Raw genomic sequence first — 17,909 nt, 5'->3', positions numbered from 1 at the left:
GGCTAACCCCGCGCGGCTGAACGTTTGAACCGGGAATGATTTGCAGGACGGAGGTGCCCCGACAGAAAAACGTTGATCCTCGTCTTAGGGAACATGGGGCCTTTAAGCCTGATATTCACGACCGGGAAGGGCCTAGAAGGACGAGGACATCTCAACGGGTGGCGGCACTTTTTCACGCAGTTGAGGACGACACTAGTGTCAGTACAAGACATGCAGGTGCAACAATGAACCACGTGACTGCACGGCGAGTGCCGCACGTGGACCAGTTGTATCCAAACCATTTACAGCGTGTGCAGGCACTATCAGCAGCTGATTTTCCTCCACGGGTACTCTTATGCGAATGGTTTATTCAACATCGTTTCAGCGAGATCAGATTGTAAATTTTCACAACCGGCATGTATGTGTAGGCGTTGATCTCAAGCAGCTGTTTGAAGCAAGTCATCAATAAAGATTGTCTGTCAATGTCTGGGCCACATTGTTGGTGACGGTTTGGTAGGGCCTCAACTTCTTCCACCCAGGCTCAACGGACAAAACGATCATAATTTCGTAAAGAGTGTTGTACCTGATCTGTTAGCAGATGTGTCTTTAGCTGTACGACAAAACATGTATTTTATGGATGATGGAGCACGTCTTCATTTTAGTGTTAATGTCCGTCGGTTTCTAAATAAATATATTTGAAGATAGTAACTGTTCTCGAAAGAACAAATACCATTCGTGACCGTGCAGCTCCTCTGGAACATACGATAATTAACTGAAACCCTCAGCTACCGAAAGGTGTTGTTGATATACCTCGATGGGGTCAGCTGAAAATTTGTGCCCCGACCGGGACTCGAACCCGGGATCTCCTGCTTACATTACGAACATTACATATGTATATTGTGGAGAGTTGGGAATGTGGGCCTCACGGGAAGCGTGCAAGGGATAAGTCCCTGCAGTCGCGCTTGTCTTCTGTGTAATCGGTGGCTCAGATGGATATAGCGTCTGCCATGTAAGCAGGAGATCCCGGGTTCGAGTCCCGGTCGGGCACACATATTCAGTTGTCCCAATCGAGGTATATGAACAACACCTGTCGGCAGCTGAGGGTTTCAATTAATTATCATTTACTCTAAATAAATGATTCCGTGACAGATGGCCTCCATGCTCGCCGGACCTAAATCCAGTGGACTTTTATTTGTGGGAGCATTTGAAAGCTTTTCTGTATGTAAACCCAATACAAGATGCTCAGAGTTATGGAAGGGTATGAAACAATGAGCAGTACTCCAGGGATACATCACTGCATCCGGGGTTCACTACGATGGCGGGTTGATGCATGTAACAATACCCACGGAGCGCATATTGAACATCTCCTGCGAGAAAGTGTTGCATATGGTATGCTGGTGTGTTCTGTTCGTGTGTTTTTCTCATGATTGATGAGTTTTGGAAAATGAGTTGTAATATGTAAACAAAACGTTTCCAGACCAGGTTCATATGACATAATTTTTGCGTCTACGTGTGAGAAATCTTTCCTGCAATTTGCGACGTTCGTGTTTGTTACACTGGGTTTGAAAAATGTTCTTATTTACTCACGTAGTCACACAATGATACAATCGAGTCATGTAGGTACATCATTCCAGTCACAAGTCTGCGAGATGAATTTATCATGACGTCATTGAAGAACACTGGTTAGGTCCATGAGATCTCGTACAAACGTGATAAACATAGAAATTACAAAAATCTTACAAAGACATATGCATAAAAACTAAAGTCCCTTTAAGGTTTGCATCTCTTCTATTGAAGAGCTAGACATCGTATGACTTCGACTTTCGACACAGGGAGGTAATATGACAATAATTTCAGTATTTTGTTGTCTGCTGTTGCGAGAAGCGTTTTCACGCTGAATGGTCTGCTGTATTTTATGCTTCTCCAATGCAGGTGTGAAGTGATCGTCGCTTGTCTTCGTCATTGACAGTTAAGTATCACATAGTGAGATTTGTTCCTCTTCACATTCACAGTAGGGAAAGTCCGTTTTTCCGAGTCGCTGCACTAAATTTTTGTTGGGTCCGTGCTTAAATTTTACGCTTGTCACCATTATAGAAAACCTGCGTAGGATGTTTTGGAATACCACTTTTTAGTAGCTGGGACGCAAGGATTGTGCTTTCATTATGACTGCCCCCTAAAGACATTAGAAATTTTCCATTCATTGCATCACTTGTTTCATAGTGATGTCTCCAAAGTCTAAATCAGGATCTTTGCCATATTCACTGCCAATGCCTGTACACCATTTCGTTGGACCGATAGCCGGCGTCAATTTATGCTTCATCGACACGGGTATTTTGTGTCACAAAACAAACAATGGGGCCCGCTTTATGTTTCAATCAAAACACTAATTATCTCTCTGTGTGGGTTGAAACGTAAGGATTAATTACATTTTCATTTTAGCGATAATTTCTCGCCTTTCTTCTTCTCACTAATTCGGCATTTTTACCAAAAAAGAGACAATACCATCGAAACTAGGTCAACAGGCCGTGCTGCTGCACGTATCTTGGTTTGTAATGAGCGTCACAAGAAGGGTTAGGACGGTTGAGGGGAACTCCTGGCTGACATTCTCAAGCGCCAAAGAATATGAGTGGGGTGGGGGAGGGTGGGAGGCAGTGCCAGACCACTGTGAGCCCCTGAGGGCGCCAGTACCCGCACAATCGCTTTGGCTTAATGGTGGTTTAGGTGGAATGCAGCACGGACGACTAGTATGAGATTTTTTGAGAGAATTTTGGGACTCATTGTTGTGGGTGGAGACAGTTTCACTCTCTACACTCTATCATTACTTAGAACAGAAACCTTGTAACTGCAGAAGTGCTCAAATACTGATACTTAACGTAGTGGTTTGCCAATAAAAATGATGATAGTGGTTCGCTTTAATATATATATGAAAAATGTCCTAGACATAAATATCTTTTCGTTACTTGTAACAAGTCGAGAGTGCATGAAATCTTTCTTGTTTTCAGGATACGTTCGTGATGAGACGGAGAACTATCCACTGTGCATGCACCTGCTGTCGGTCCTGGTGGCAATAGCAATGTTTTCCTGGCTCGTCGAAGGCGTACTGCACTGGTGTCGCCGCAAGAGATGAGTGTGGACCATCTTATGACTGGTGTTATGCCAAAGTTTAACTAACAAAACTGCCATGACTTTCATACATAACATTGTTCCTGTACAAGCGAAAATACACTTTTGTTTGTGTCAACACTGGAATGAGCAGATGATGTAACAAAATAATTTTTCACTTAGGACTATGAACGTTGTAGCACATAAAGAGTGAGGTTATATCCGTCATATAGCGTAGTTACAGCCATAGTAGGTGAAAAAGTCGTGCTCCTAAACGACACTTGGTAATGATTCTTAATCATTTCTCTATGTGCTTTGTATGATATAGCTTGATAACTGTGTTGTGCAAACCACGAGTTAAAAAGACCTGTCTTCTGTTTTGCCAATATCTCACAATTTATTTAGTTTCCTTATGTATTAGGCTTTCCTTGTGTAGAGAATGTCAAAGTACCGATTTCCGTTCTTCCGACACAAAGAGACTGGAGCCCAGGAAGTCAGCTAATATAAGGTGTCCACAGACTAGTTGCAGAGTTGAGGCTGGGCACTCAATTCAAAGATGAGAAACCTCGCAAGCTGCACAGACACCCAGACAAGTATTCCAGAGGCAATGGCTCCTCCAAGATGCAGTATTACTAATAAGAACCCAAAGAAAGAGTAAGAACCATATCTTGTATGTTGTGATGGAGAAGAATACAGAGCATGATAAAGAAGCATGATGACGAAGAAGACGTTAATTACAAAGAGAACTAAATGTATGTGAAAAGAGAGGCTGGATGTTTTGGTGGAGATCATGAAGATGAAGATTAAAGTGAAGAAGATGACGATGAGCAAAAAGTAGAAGAGGGTGGTCATGATGAGGAAGACGAGGTTTATAATAAATTGGAAGTTAATCTCCAACGAATCTCCAGTAGATATCGTCTATATCTACTGGAATAACCTGAATGCATTGGTAGAAAAATTTTTTCCTTACTAGCTTCAAAAGCAGTAGGCAATAATCCAAATGACAATGAAATTACTAACTGTTGAAGAAGAACTTCGGAAAGCAGCGATTACTACTTATAATTTACATCTGCAGAAAATGAAATGAAAGAGTCAACTGTAGGATGATAAATTGCATATGGGAACATTCAGTAAGTTGCAAGACCACAACGCAACCAAAAAAGATACAATTCGCAAATTCGAAAGATTCCCACGGTTCACACAATTATTCCATGGGAATTTGCTTACTTAACAGCACACTTTGAAAATGGTTAGAGCTTGTACGTGATTTCAAAGTAAAATAGATCAAATGGACAGACTTAAAGTGCTAACATTTCGAGCTGGACATGCTGTCAGCTATTGGTACTACCATACAGTCTTAAGATTCAGGACCTGGCACCTGCTTTCAAGTTACGGCACACGCATTGTTAAGTCATGTCACACACACTGCCAGCTTCTGGTTTTGGAATACTAGTTCAGTTCTGAATGCTTGTTTATTTATGTCAGCTATTACTGCCTCTCACTTAGCATTACCAGCAGAAGATGACCAAATTTTGTACTGCAAGATAAAATTAATATCCTAATGTTGGGTCACTATGGTGTCTGAATGACTACGAGATTGGTTAGATGAATGCATGCGACCCTGTTTCTAACCTATACGAATGTTTATCAGCACTACTCAGTTTGCTATTTTTCTGAAGACTTACTTCAAGGAATGATGTGTTAAGATCAATAATGACGAACTTACTCCATTGAGCCAGATCTTTGATGTTGTTGACCGAATAAAATTTGTTTAAGTTGATGGTACTTGGAAAATAGTTTTAACAGCTTCACCTTCCCAGATGTTTTCGCTACTAGTTAATGTATTAACAAAAAGCACTGGCTGGTGGTAGGCATTCTGATCATATTTCTTTGATAAATGCATTCTGAGCATGTGAAAATGTATGGATGAATGATGAACTACCTCAAACTGCTTTTTGGAAGTATGAGATGTTGTGAATGCCAATGCTGTTGGAATAACATGGTTTACTTTGGTAATTGTCATTGAAAAGTGCACTTTAAGCTGTAAATTAGATGAGTGATAGTGCCCTTGTGTGTTTTTCAGCACTATATAGAACCAGTTTTATGTGTTTTCATTAATTTAATGCATAGTACAAATAATAGACTATAGTCATCGACCAACCAATAATGTATTTCAGTAGTGTCAGCTAGTGAACCGTATGAATTTTTGTAATTAATACACACAATTTCTATGTAGAAATATTTAATTTGTATGTCCATTGTGCTTGTAAAGCGTGGTACAAAGATCAAATTTTGGTTGCCAACAAAATATTTTATAGAAGAATTAAGTTAAGATAATACTGTCAAATGTGTTTTGTGTTGAAAGTCATACATGTTTTGAAAAATAATGTAATTTTATTTTCATGTAAAATTTGAATTTTTGTTCGCAGCCAGGAATTTGTAATTATATTTGTGTTTTATGATAAGAGACCAGCATGTGTTTTGTACTCAAAATCATTATTTATTACTATAAATACATTTATTTTGCTGAGAAAGAGTATATTTTGGAGATATCGATTTTCCGTTTGTGTTTTGTTCAACCATTACCTTTGGACATGTTTCACATCTGTCTTGTTCCACCACATTCTTTGGTCAAGTTGTATTGAATGTAATCTATTTGTGTTAGGAACTTCTCCTTGTGTGTTACAAAGTTATGTAGTTTAAGTATTATATATCAATACACCACATATTTTGATCAGATTTATGGTATTATTTGGTGTGTGATAATGGGAGATACAGTCTGTAAAGATTTTAGAGAGCCTTGGCACCAAAGTTCCATTTGGTAAATGTTGAAGGATTTCTCGAAATCTCATTTTGAACATAACCTCTAACAGGAATAGTTGGAATGCAAGTAAAAGGCAATGTTGGGCTGTTCAAAACAAATATATTTTTCTAGTGTAATCCATGATGGATTATTTCTGATGCTCCAAAAATGGTGCAAGATGAAACTTTACTGATAAACTTATAAAAATGACAGGCGATGACATTTTGTGCTATGAACCACCAAAACATAGCATCAGATTGAAGTGGCAGCGCACTTTACAGATTTTAGATATCGAGATACCATTGCCCTGAGACAAATGTATAGAAAAATGTACACGTGGAATTATTTAATCGTTACTACATTGAGGCTTACACCAAGTATAGACCTAGAAAAGGAACTAATTACATTCTCCCGCTAGCTGACAGTACTTCAGACTACCTAATTGTCTGTAGGCTTGCCTGCTTAGCATAGTATTTCAGTCAATATTTGTTCCCTGCGTTATGGGCTTTGTCAGATTACTTTTGCTATATCATCGCCTTTACATCTAAACATGAAATGTTAGTTGCCTTTGTAGCATGTTATTTTTAGCCACATGTCTTTAGGTATGTGCATAACAGTCAAGTACTTAATTTGGGAATTCATATTTGACGAACTAGTTTGACAGTCGCATGTTCAGAAATGGCTGTTCAATCTGTAAGTATATGGAACAAACGTGTGTGTGTGTGTGTGTGTGTGTGTGTGTGTGTGTGTGTGTGTGCGCTTGAACGTACTGACGTATTTTAGATGTGGAAATACTAAGTTACACCCTTTTTGTAATTTTTTGGATAGGGGAGACTGGGGCTAGTTGGCATAGTTTTTACTTTGCGATTTTTCTAGTTTTTCCTATAGTACTTCCCGCTTTAATGGTCGATGTTGCAGATTGTGGTATCCCTTGTCTATTAATTAATTATGAAAGTATCACTTAGAATTGCATGCTTAACTCGTAAAAAAAACGTTTACTAAAACGCTACAACTATCCCAATTTATCTGACATGTGAGGCAAGTTGGCAAACGTTCTGAGGTAAGGGCATGGTTAACAGGTTATGAGGAATAGACACAGGTTAGTAACTAAGATTCTTTTATTTCCTTACCATATGAAGGACGAAGATGTGTTGGCACTTTCTTTCAATTGCAAGTACATACTGTATTAGTGTCTGTCAAAATGCCAACAATATTAAAATATTATTAAGTTAGTAAACGAACACAGAAAAGTTATATGATAGTAAAATACAAAAAAGCAACGAAATTATAGAATCATAACTTCGTGTCCACCAAGAAAATAGGTCAACTGCTCACTTGAACTGGTGATTTTAGTTTTCGCTCGATTTTGCTACTAAATCGAGCCAGGAACGTCAGGCCATCGCCAATATTTCTTTTCTTTCACCATTGTGGAAATAAGTATTTCATCACCATCAATTTCCAATATCTTTCCAGGATACAGATGTGTACTATACTGCACCATCACGAAGTCTTCCACGTGATACTGCACCGAATTGTCTTCTTGAACTACATTCATGGTGTCCTCTTTAGTAGTCGGTGTTGACGAGCATTCTCGATATGGTGGAGACTTGGGCCCATATTGCTCCTCATTGTCTGTACTTAGTGGGAAATCGACGCTATCCCCAGAATCATCATAGCTTATTGTATCTGTCGTTTCGTCTTCAGATTCCATCATCACTCAATCATTTCCCTGAAAATGTTTTCTCTTCCTCATTTTTTGAGTTACAGCTCTTATGCCAGTCTTCTCTAAAATAGGCTTACTAATTGAGACTTGCTTTCTTTTTTCCAGTACGTTTTTGGTGGGAGTGTCTGTCAAGATAGCAGTGTGTCTCCTTTTCCTGCGACGGCTAGACAGTTTTCATGAGCCTGATTTTGGAAAAGGGTTAATTTCTTCTGGTGTTACAATTCGGGACGATGATGGTGTGCTTGGAGTAGCTGCATCAGTGTGGAAGGACTATACTGAGGAAGCGAACCAGTTACAACGTCGGCATTCACAGTCTGGACACCATTAGGAGGCGGGCGATCAGTGACAGATGATGGCAGAAAGTCGAATTCATGAAATAGGTAAGGATTGAAAGGTCAAATGCCTTTTACTCTAAGCCCTGTGGTGATATTGGATGGGGTTGCTACAGTGCAATAGCAGCTTCACAATGCTAGATATGCAATAAATTGAAATCGTTTGGTCAGGATGATTACCAATCCAAGCACCACAAGCAGTTCGGATATATTTTTTAAGTGTTCCAAACACACTCGGGTCCAGAGGCTGCAATTTGTGACTGCAGTGTGGGGGAAATGATAGGTCAACCATCCCACTTTCTTTCAGTAAATCAATTGCTTCAATTGACAAATGAGAGTCATGGTTGTCAAGCAGTAGAAGTGGTGGCCGACCCGACCTAGAATAGTGAATGAAGTGCTTGGAGAACTTAATACAATGTGTTTCTACCATTCAACCTGATTTGTTGAAATCATCATCAGAGCCAGCTGGAGCGCCTGGAACAAAATGTGGTTTTATTTTGCTCTAAGAAACGTAAAGAACAGACGGATAGCATTACCTCCAGCTGATACACATGTTGCTCGGCTTCCGAGACTGCCTCTTTCAGCAGAGGTTATCCTTTCAATTTGTTTCAAACCTTTCCGTGCTACCACTGTCTGGTATCTGTACTGTTGTGATCCCCGTTTCATATATTTTCCATATACGCTTAGCTTGCAACTTCAGTGTATCCAAAATATTGCATGGGGGCTTAATTATTATCTTTGAAAACAATTTTTATTTTTAGTCGCTGTATGTCCGATTACGAAGTCTCGTAACAGGTTGGCCCTGACTAGTATTATTACGCAATCTGACTGCATAGAACAACAACAAGGAATGAAAGGAAATTTCCGTTAACACAATTAATTAATTAAGTCCCCAGCAACTATAAAACCTACGAAACCAAAGCACAAGTGTACCTGTTCTGTGTGTGGAAGTGTGATTCAACGTACACATCTGGCACGGTTCTTCCTCAATACGACAAGCCATTTACCATGAAGAAATTAAAAAAATAAACATAAATACTGTAATTGCACATCGAAACCAGAAATACAGTCTAATACAAGAACACGAGCCAAATGCTTTGTTGACTGAACCTGTGACCAAGGGGGATTATTGTTTAACACATTTGAAATAAAAAAATAAGAAAATTTTCTTTACCTTTATATATCTTGACGAAAAGTACTCTGATCATTACAATATCTCCATTCGAACAGCATCTGGTGTCTAGCCCATCAAAACATCTGCACACAACATGGCCTCAAATAGTACAGGTATCAACATCCTCTCTCCAAAGCACTAATTACCACCACATCTCAACAACGACTGACTACTGCTACTTCTCAACAAGCACTTCCTACTACCGAGTTCTCGACAAGCACTGACTACTACGAGTTCTCAACAAGCCCTGCCAGTGGAGGCGGCGGAATAAAACTCTTTGGCGCAATCTCTGGCGCTGTGGCTCAGTGTAGCCACCTTTCATATGCCCTTCCTTCATGGGCCAGAATTTGATGGTTTTTTTGCCAGCATTGGTGGTGAAAATACCACCAAATTCGTTCACAAAAATTCAGACAAAAATAAAAGATAATATTAATACGTAAATATCACATAATTAAATAAAATTTTGGCTTTGCACTGACATTTCAATAACCTAATATATGAAATACAGTAAGCAATACAAATTCTTTCATACATGTGACTTTACATAATAGTTTACACAATACACAAAAAATCAGTTTATACAAATATTCACATAAAATGCTTTTAATGATTAAAAAAAAAAAACAAGTAATTGATAGTTCCAGCAGTAGCACCCAGCAATGGTCAACAGGTGCAAACACCAACAAGTGACATCATTTTAGTAGAAACAGTTCCATTAGTGGCACCCAGCAATGTTGAACAGGTACAGACAGCAACAAGTGACATCTTTCAGCAGAAGCAGTTCCATTAGTGACACCCAGTAATGTTGAACAGGTGCAGACACCAACAAGCGACATTATCTCAGTAGAAGCAGTCCATCAGTGGCACCTAGCAATGTTGAACAGGTGCAGACACCAACAAGTGACATTATGGCAGTAGAAGCAGTTCATTAGTGGCACCCAGCAATGTTGAACAAGTGCAGACACCAACAAGTGACATTATGTCAGTAGAAGCAGTCCATCAGTGGCACCCAGCAATGTTGAGCAGCTGCAGACAGCAACAAGTGACATAATTTCAGTACAAGCAGTCCATCAGTGGCACCCAGCAATGTTGAACAGGTGCAGACACCAACAAGTGACACTATGTCAGTAGAAGCAGTCCATCAGTGGCACCCAGCAATGTTGAGCAGGTGCAGACACCAACAAGTGACATTATGTCAGTAGAATCAGTCCATCAGTGGCACCCAGTAATGTTGACAGGTGCAGACAGCAACAAGTGACATCATTTCAGCGCAAGCAGTCCATCAGTGGCACCCAGCAATGTTGAACAGGTGCAGACACCAACAAGTGACATTATGTCAGTAGAAGCAGTCCATCAGTGGCACCCAGTAATGTTGACAGGTGCAGACAGCAACAAGTGACATCATTTCAGCGCAAGCAGTCCATCAGTGGCACCCAGCAATGTTGAGCAGGTGCAGACACCAACAAGTGACATTTCTCAGTAGAAGCAGTCCATCAGTGGCACCCAGCAATGTTGAACAGGTGCAGACAGCAGTCCATCAGTGGCACCCAGCAATGTTGACAGGTGCAGGTAACAGTCCATAATAATCACTATCACTAATCACACAGTTCAGGCATGAACAATATTTGAATGCACACACAATTGCTTTTTCAAAATTATTATCAATGCTCTTACACTAAACATACGAATTATAACAAACACACAAATGATGTCAGATAATTGTCATTTTAACTATTACAAATACACAAATACCAGTAAACCCATAATATTTATGGGTGTCAGTGCAAGCCACAACAAACAAGTAAAGTAATATTTAGGAGATAGGTGGGTGGGATTAGGAAAGGAAAACACACAAAACACACTCACCCATCTTTCATCCACATTAAGTGCTACTGTGTAATTGAATAGTGTTAACTGTGTAAATGCAATTCTGTCAAAATTTGATGTTCATCATGTGTATCAAGTAGTAGTGGCAGCAATGTATAACAGTCAATAATAGTTAGTCAACGTCATAGTCATCATGTCAAGACCAATGTTTGCCAAGCCATATCAAAATGTACGGTTGCTGAACAACTGTCAGTGAGCCAAGATATTCAAATGCTTCCTCTCTCAAAAAAAAATATATACTGCTGAGTGATTTAACAAAGTGTGTGTGTAGACAATCTTCCTTCTACTTGAGTGTTCTAGTCTGCCATCTTCATCCTCCTTGTTCCATATAAACCAACAAAAAAAATGCTTCTCACTTACTTTACCTCTTATCCACCAAAACTCCAATAATCATCAGCATCACATAATCTCAATACCTCAATAATACGTCTTACGTCGATACATATAAATCTTATCATCAATATCATTTACCTTACCTCTTGTCCACCAAAACTCCAATACTCATCAACTTCACATAATCTCAATAATACCTCAATAATACCTCTTCAATACGTCGATACATATAAACCTTATTACCAATATCATTGCACTTCCATAAAAACTCTTTCCTCTAGTCAGTCTCCTCGAACAAGTACAGATAAAATCCTAATGCAAACCTCATCATCCCATACAATCCGAAGACACACTGTCAACACACAACCTCTGTGTAATCCATCTGACCCAAATCTTCTACTCATTATAAATTATAAAATACATTTTGGTTACCTTGTCCATCATTAAATAAAAGAAATGCATACATGACCTCTAACAGACTTTAGTTCGAATAACTCTCAGTAATTAAGTACGATTACGGAGTGTGAATGATCATAATATTTCACAGTGTGTACACCACTTCAAGAATCACGGCAGAAGCAAACATGTGGAGTATTTTTTGTGACAAGTGTCACTTCCTATTTCAATTGCTCACGAAGAATGCAGTGTAATAACTGTCAATGGTCTAAACCTAGTGTTGGTATGTCATGTCGTTAGCTTCCTTTCTATTAGCACAAATTTATACAGCTTCCATAAAACCTCCAGTTCATGTGACTTCTATGAAGTTTCTTGTACTAACGTCGTTCGTCGAATTATAGCAGTTCATTTTCTCATCTTAAAAATATAAGGCATTGAGCGTAAGCAAAACATGCAATAGCGAGTAAATATACCAGTAGAGAACAGAATGTCAACAAGTGGATGCAGCACAATTCCTACAACGAGGCTCTGCCAAGCGAACAATCTATAATTAATACCATAGTGTGACCTAAACTCTATGTTCGTACACAGTTTATCAGCATTTCTATATTCTAAATTGAAGAGTAGTTATGACAACAGAACAGAAATGTGTAAATATGCAATCCATACGCACAGCAGCAAACAGATATCTTACGTAATAAACAGGTCATTAGCATCATATCAGCATAAGCAAATAAATGTTTGTATGTAATCTTAATAAGTAAACATGAAGGCGCAAGCAGATACATCACAAAGTATAACCTGCATACATAACCATATCAGCACAATTAATCATGTGACAACTATAATTTAAATAAATAAGCACAGCTGACACATAATAGAAAAATATGACATCAGTGAAAAAGCATAGCAGCCAAGCGATGCATAATATATGCAAGTAATAACACTGTTCATTAATAAAACATTGTCAAAATCAGTTAATGTACGCAAGCACGTCGCTTCACAAGTAAATTCATAGAACACGAAATTTAGCACAAAGTATGAATCACGTAATCGCGAGCAGCAAATTACATCTAAAGTACGTACCTAAGTGGAAATATGTTACCCGAAAAATAAACTCAATTAATAGTTACCCTTTTTAGTTTATTACTTTTTTTCGAAATTACATTCTTCCTGAAATTTTCTCCATAACAAGTCGTCTTAACGTCGGACACGCACAGAAATTACCTGAAGTTCTTAAATATTTTATACAACCGTATCCTGAAAAATACTGAACGTTAATAACATAATTTATCAAGTCACTATAGCTTTATACTGAGTTTAATCGGAGAAATTAGACTGTGTATTTGTTTACGGCTGTCAGTGCATTCGCACTGAGCGCTCGATCAGCTGTAGGCGCGTGACGTAGGAAGTGATTGTTTCCGGTCAACGACTGCCTTGTGCGGCGCGCAGACTTGACTGTTGCTTTGAATATGTGCAGCCGCCAAAACACAGCGCGGTATCCTTGTACTCTCTGCGTGTTTACATGTAGCTGTTAGTTTCTCACAAGTATGCCATTCCACAAAAATTTTTACGTTCGATATGTGATGTATTCCCTTAGAGCGTCGAGATTTAAGAGTTTCTACTTCGACAGTGTTATCATGAATAATTTTGCGAATTCTATATGGACCGTTATAAAGCAGAAAAAATTTGCGACACAAGCCTTTTCCTTTATGAGACAAACGGTGGGACTTAATTAATACCTTTTGACCAACTGACAAAGTTTTTAAACGACCAGGACGTTTAGCTGATTTCTCTCTTCTAGCAGCTGCAGATCCAATATTTTGTAGAGCCAGGTTGACAACTTCAGAATGCCGCAGTTTCCGTGAAGGCGGAAAAGGAACGATTTCAGAAATGCGATTTGTCGGTGCTTTATTTTTTAATATCAATATAGGCGGTAAAGAAGTTGAATCATTATCGAGTTCATTCAGAATGTTTTGAAAAATATGAAGATACTGATCCCACGTTCTGTGATTCTGATGACAATAAAGACGACACAATTTATTTATTTCCTTCATCCATCTCTCTGAAGCGTTAGATTGAGGGTGAAAAAGTGAAATGAAAATTGGTTTAATCTTACGACGCCGTAGAGTACGAAGCCAAATTTTAGACCGAAACTGTGATCCATTATCTGATATAACCTTATCAACATGACCCACTTCTTTAAGAAAATGTTTGATGAAAGCATTAGATACTGATGTCAATTCCACTGCTACGAAAATGTACGCAAAACCATTAGTAGAACGAACCACTGGACCGAACAAATCGACTGCAGCCACGTCCTTTAATTTCGCTGGAATGATAGGAAATAACGGTGCTCTGTGAGAAATAGTTGGCGGCTTAGCCTTTTGACATAATTTGCATTTGGCAAGAACAAATCGAATACGTTTTTCCATATTACTGAAGTAGCAATTTTCTCGTAATTTATGAAAGCATTTTCTGGGACCAAAGTGTGCATAACGGAAATGTGTGTACCAAATCAGTTTATTAACCCACTCATTAGGAATACAAACTAACCAAACAGAGTTGTCGACCGATTTTCGTTTAAAAAGAATGTCATTGCGAACTAAATAATGCTGTCTAATCGCTACGCTTTCCTTTCTCCTCCACTTCTCCTTAATGTCCTTCCAGATGGGATCCTTATTTTGCTCCTTAGCGATGTCCTGGAGCGAAGACGAAATAAAGTTCTCAAACGCAACACCTTGAATATACATCAAACAATAATTGTTTTCTATGCAGTCCTCTTCAGCACTTTGTTTCAAATCCACAGGTGCACGTGATAAAGCATCAGCAACAATATTTGAAGATCCCTGTATGTAGACAATACTAAAGTCAAATTCCTGTAGATACAACGCCCATCGTGACAATCTGCCATGAGTTAATTTTGTCGACATAAGAAATTCCAGAGCTCGATGATCGGTGTAAACCTTAGTATGTCTGCCAAACAAAAATGCCCGAAATTTTGTGAAAGCCCAAACAACAGCCAAAGCTTCAAGTTCCGTAATCGAATAATTCTTTTCGGATTTAGAGAGAACACGACTTCCAAATGCAATAGTCTTCTGTACTACAACGCCGTTTTCTTCTATCTCTTGAAATAAATGTGCACCTAGGCCTTTGTATGATGAGTCCGTCGCCAAACAAAAATCTTTAGACAAATCCGGATGTGAAAGAAGTGGAGCAGCAACTAAAGCATCACGAAGTTGTTCAAATTCTGACTGAGCTTCCTCATCCCAACACCAATTAGAATTCTTTCCAGATAGTTCACATAAACGAGGTGTAGCCAAATTGTCCAATCTAACAAAGCGTCTAAGAAAATTACAGACGCCAAGGAAACTACGAACATCACGTTTTGTGGTAGGAACAGCATAATTACGAATTGCGTCTAGTTTTTCTGGATCAGGAAGAATACCTTCTGTAGAAATAATGTGACCGAGAAATTTCACCTGAGAACGACCAAATTCAGATTTTTCCAAGTTCACTGTAATGCCAACTCTTGCAAAAATACGTAATAATGAATCCAAAATTTTGTTGTGCTCACTCCAAGAACGTTTAGCAATAAGAATGTCGTCAAAATATGAAGTAATATTGTCACGAAGTTAAACAGGTAAGATTTCGTTTAAACTACGAATGAATGCTGCAGAAGATACAGTAAGTCCAAACGGTAATTTCCGAAACTGGTTACAGTTACCAAAGGCTAAAAAGGCAGTGTATTTTCTACAATCAGGGTGGAGTTCTATTTGCCAAAAACTTGCGCGCATATCAATCGTGGATAAAACTTTAATTCCATGGAAATGTTGAAGAAGTTCATCTAAACTTTGTGGGCGGTCAGTTTCAGGAATGATGATATTATTTATCTGTCTGGAATCCAGAACCAAACGAATTGACCCATCCTTTTTAAGAACAACATGTAGTGGGCTGGTATAAGGACTGACTGCTGGCTCAATAATGCCCTGATCTGTCATGTGTTGAAGTTCACTCTTAACCTTGTCTCTGTAAGCCAAAGGAATAGCGTACGTTTTCCCCCGAAATGGTGTGTGTTCTTTTACTTTAAATAAATATTGTAAGCCTTGTATAGTTCCTGTGTGATGACTAAACACTGTAGCATGTGAAGTCAAAATGTGGTGCAGCTCTTCTCTTGCAACGTCATCTGGCACTTCAGCTTTCTTAACCTTTTCATTAATTAATTCTTCGCTATTAATTATATCATCCATCGCGTCTCTGTATCTATTGTCATTGTCATGAATAAACGCACTGTCGTCATAATGCTCAACGAAAACATCAGAAGTAAGAAACCTCAAACATTTTGTATCTGATTCATATCTTGCTAAACACTCGAAAAATTTCAAACATATCGGCATTCCGGCAACAGTCAAATTCACACTTCCTTCTTTAAAGTTTAAAATTGCCTTATGTGTGTTAAGAAACTCCATGCCTAATATAATTTGTGTATTGAGTAATGGAACATATAATAAAATTAGCAGAAAATTCGTATCCTTGACAAATGAAATTTAGGTTGGTCTGTTGTTTAACTTCCACACTTTTTCCAGAAATAGCGCCTCGAATTGTAGTTTTAGAAACAAGTAACACAGGACAAGCAATAGTTCTTACTCATATACGAAAAACTGATTCACTAATGACATTCAGTGGGCTCCCAGAATCTAAAACTGCAGTGAACTTATTCTTACCCACACATACTTCAATAACAGGATGTAAAAATGCGTCTACATTATTTTCCTTTTCGTCTAGCAAAATGTCTCTCATGTCTTCCAGGCGTACGTAGTGTAAAGTCGTAGTGTCATTACTTTCTGAACCGTCTATATTGCTGCCAGAAGCCGAAGCTGCAAGTCATTGCCGATTGTTTGCGTCGCGTCTTTGATTATTCGCGTCATTTCGCGGATCAATTTCTACGATTTGCACTTGTCTCTCTGAAGTTCTGTCACGTGGAGGATGCCAATTAGGTCCTTCCTGTCTGTTGGATGCAAATTCTTGGTTGTGTCTATTATTAAAATTTCTGTTTTCCTGTCTGTCTGCATAACTACTTTTTGTGTGATTTCGACTGTCACTTCTGAAATTACTGTTATACCTACTACCCTGGTTATTTCTGTAGTAAGAATTTCTATTACTGTATGAATAATTTCTGTCTTGATGATACCGATTACTGTTTCCGTATGATTGATCATTCCGGTACGAATTACCGTTATTATAATTGTTTGTGTAATTTCTGTTAGAACGTCTGTTATTGTCATAGGGCTGGTATCTATTGTCCTGTCTGTTACGTCTGTCATTCTCAAAATTACCCATATAACGCCCGTTCCGATCACTATCCCTTTTCTCTGAAAATCTATCGTAATTACTGTTACTGAAAAAATTACAGGAAGTCCCGTCCTCATTGTCATACTCGAGTTCTTGTAGCAAAGTCTTAAAAGTCTCAATGTCGTCTTTACATCTTCCAGCTAAAGCAATTTGTCTTATGGATTGTGGCAGCTTAGTTAAACAAATGCGAATTAATTCAGTCGGCCTATAAGGGTTGGACAGGAACTGATTCTTTCGAATCATGTCTTCAAAGTATTCTGCCGGCGTGCGGAACTCAGACTGTTTGAAATTACGCTGCATAATCAGACTATGTTTGACTCTATCTTGCGTGTTTTCGGACCAATATGCCGATAGAAATGCATGATAAAAATCATTTAGATTATTACAATCTCTAATAAGTGCGCGCATCCGCGTCGCCGGTTCGTTTTCTAAATATCCACACATAAATTCCAGTTTGTGACTTAGTGGCCAATTTGGTGGAAGTGCGTACATAAATTGATCTAACCATGAACATGGATGTATGTCATTCTTAGAATTACGAAAGATCTTAAATTTCCGAACAGTCAAGAAGTGTTTGTAGTCAAAGTTTTCTCCTCGTAGCGACAAAGACCTACCGCGACTGTTCCAGTCCGAATGTCGATTATTGTCAAGTTCGCGCGCCTGCCGCTCTCTTGTTGCTTCTCGTAAATGAAATAAATTATTTTCTTCAAAGCCCTCTGCTATCTGTCATTCAAAATTTCTTCTGCTGTCTTTTCCTACGATTTCGCCTTCAATTTGTTTGACTTGCTTTCGTAATGCCTCAAATTCCCTTTTGACGCGTTCGTTAAA

The 17,909-nt window shown here is 38.7% G+C and overlaps 1 protein-coding gene across 1 annotated transcript in view; it reads left to right on the top strand.

Annotated features, from left to right (window-relative positions):
- Nucleotides 1-3,106, top strand: part of LOC124798801 (monocarboxylate transporter 2-like) — a 69,072-nt gene extending 65,966 nt beyond the window's left edge. The window contains exon 7 of the mRNA XM_047262330.1: nt 2,982-3,106. Within this exon, the coding sequence (XP_047118286.1) occupies nt 2,982-3,106 (125 nt within the window). The remainder of the gene's footprint in view (nt 1-2,981) is intronic.
- Nucleotides 3,107-17,909: the final 14,803 nt, after the last annotated feature.

Source organism: Schistocerca piceifrons, chromosome 5 (genome assembly GCF_021461385.2).
Source record: "Schistocerca piceifrons isolate TAMUIC-IGC-003096 chromosome 5, iqSchPice1.1, whole genome shotgun sequence".
Lineage (NCBI taxonomy): Eukaryota > Metazoa > Arthropoda > Insecta > Orthoptera > Acrididae > Schistocerca > Schistocerca piceifrons.
Note: the sequence above shows the minus strand (reverse complement) of the source record. Positions and strands in the feature narration are given on the sequence as shown.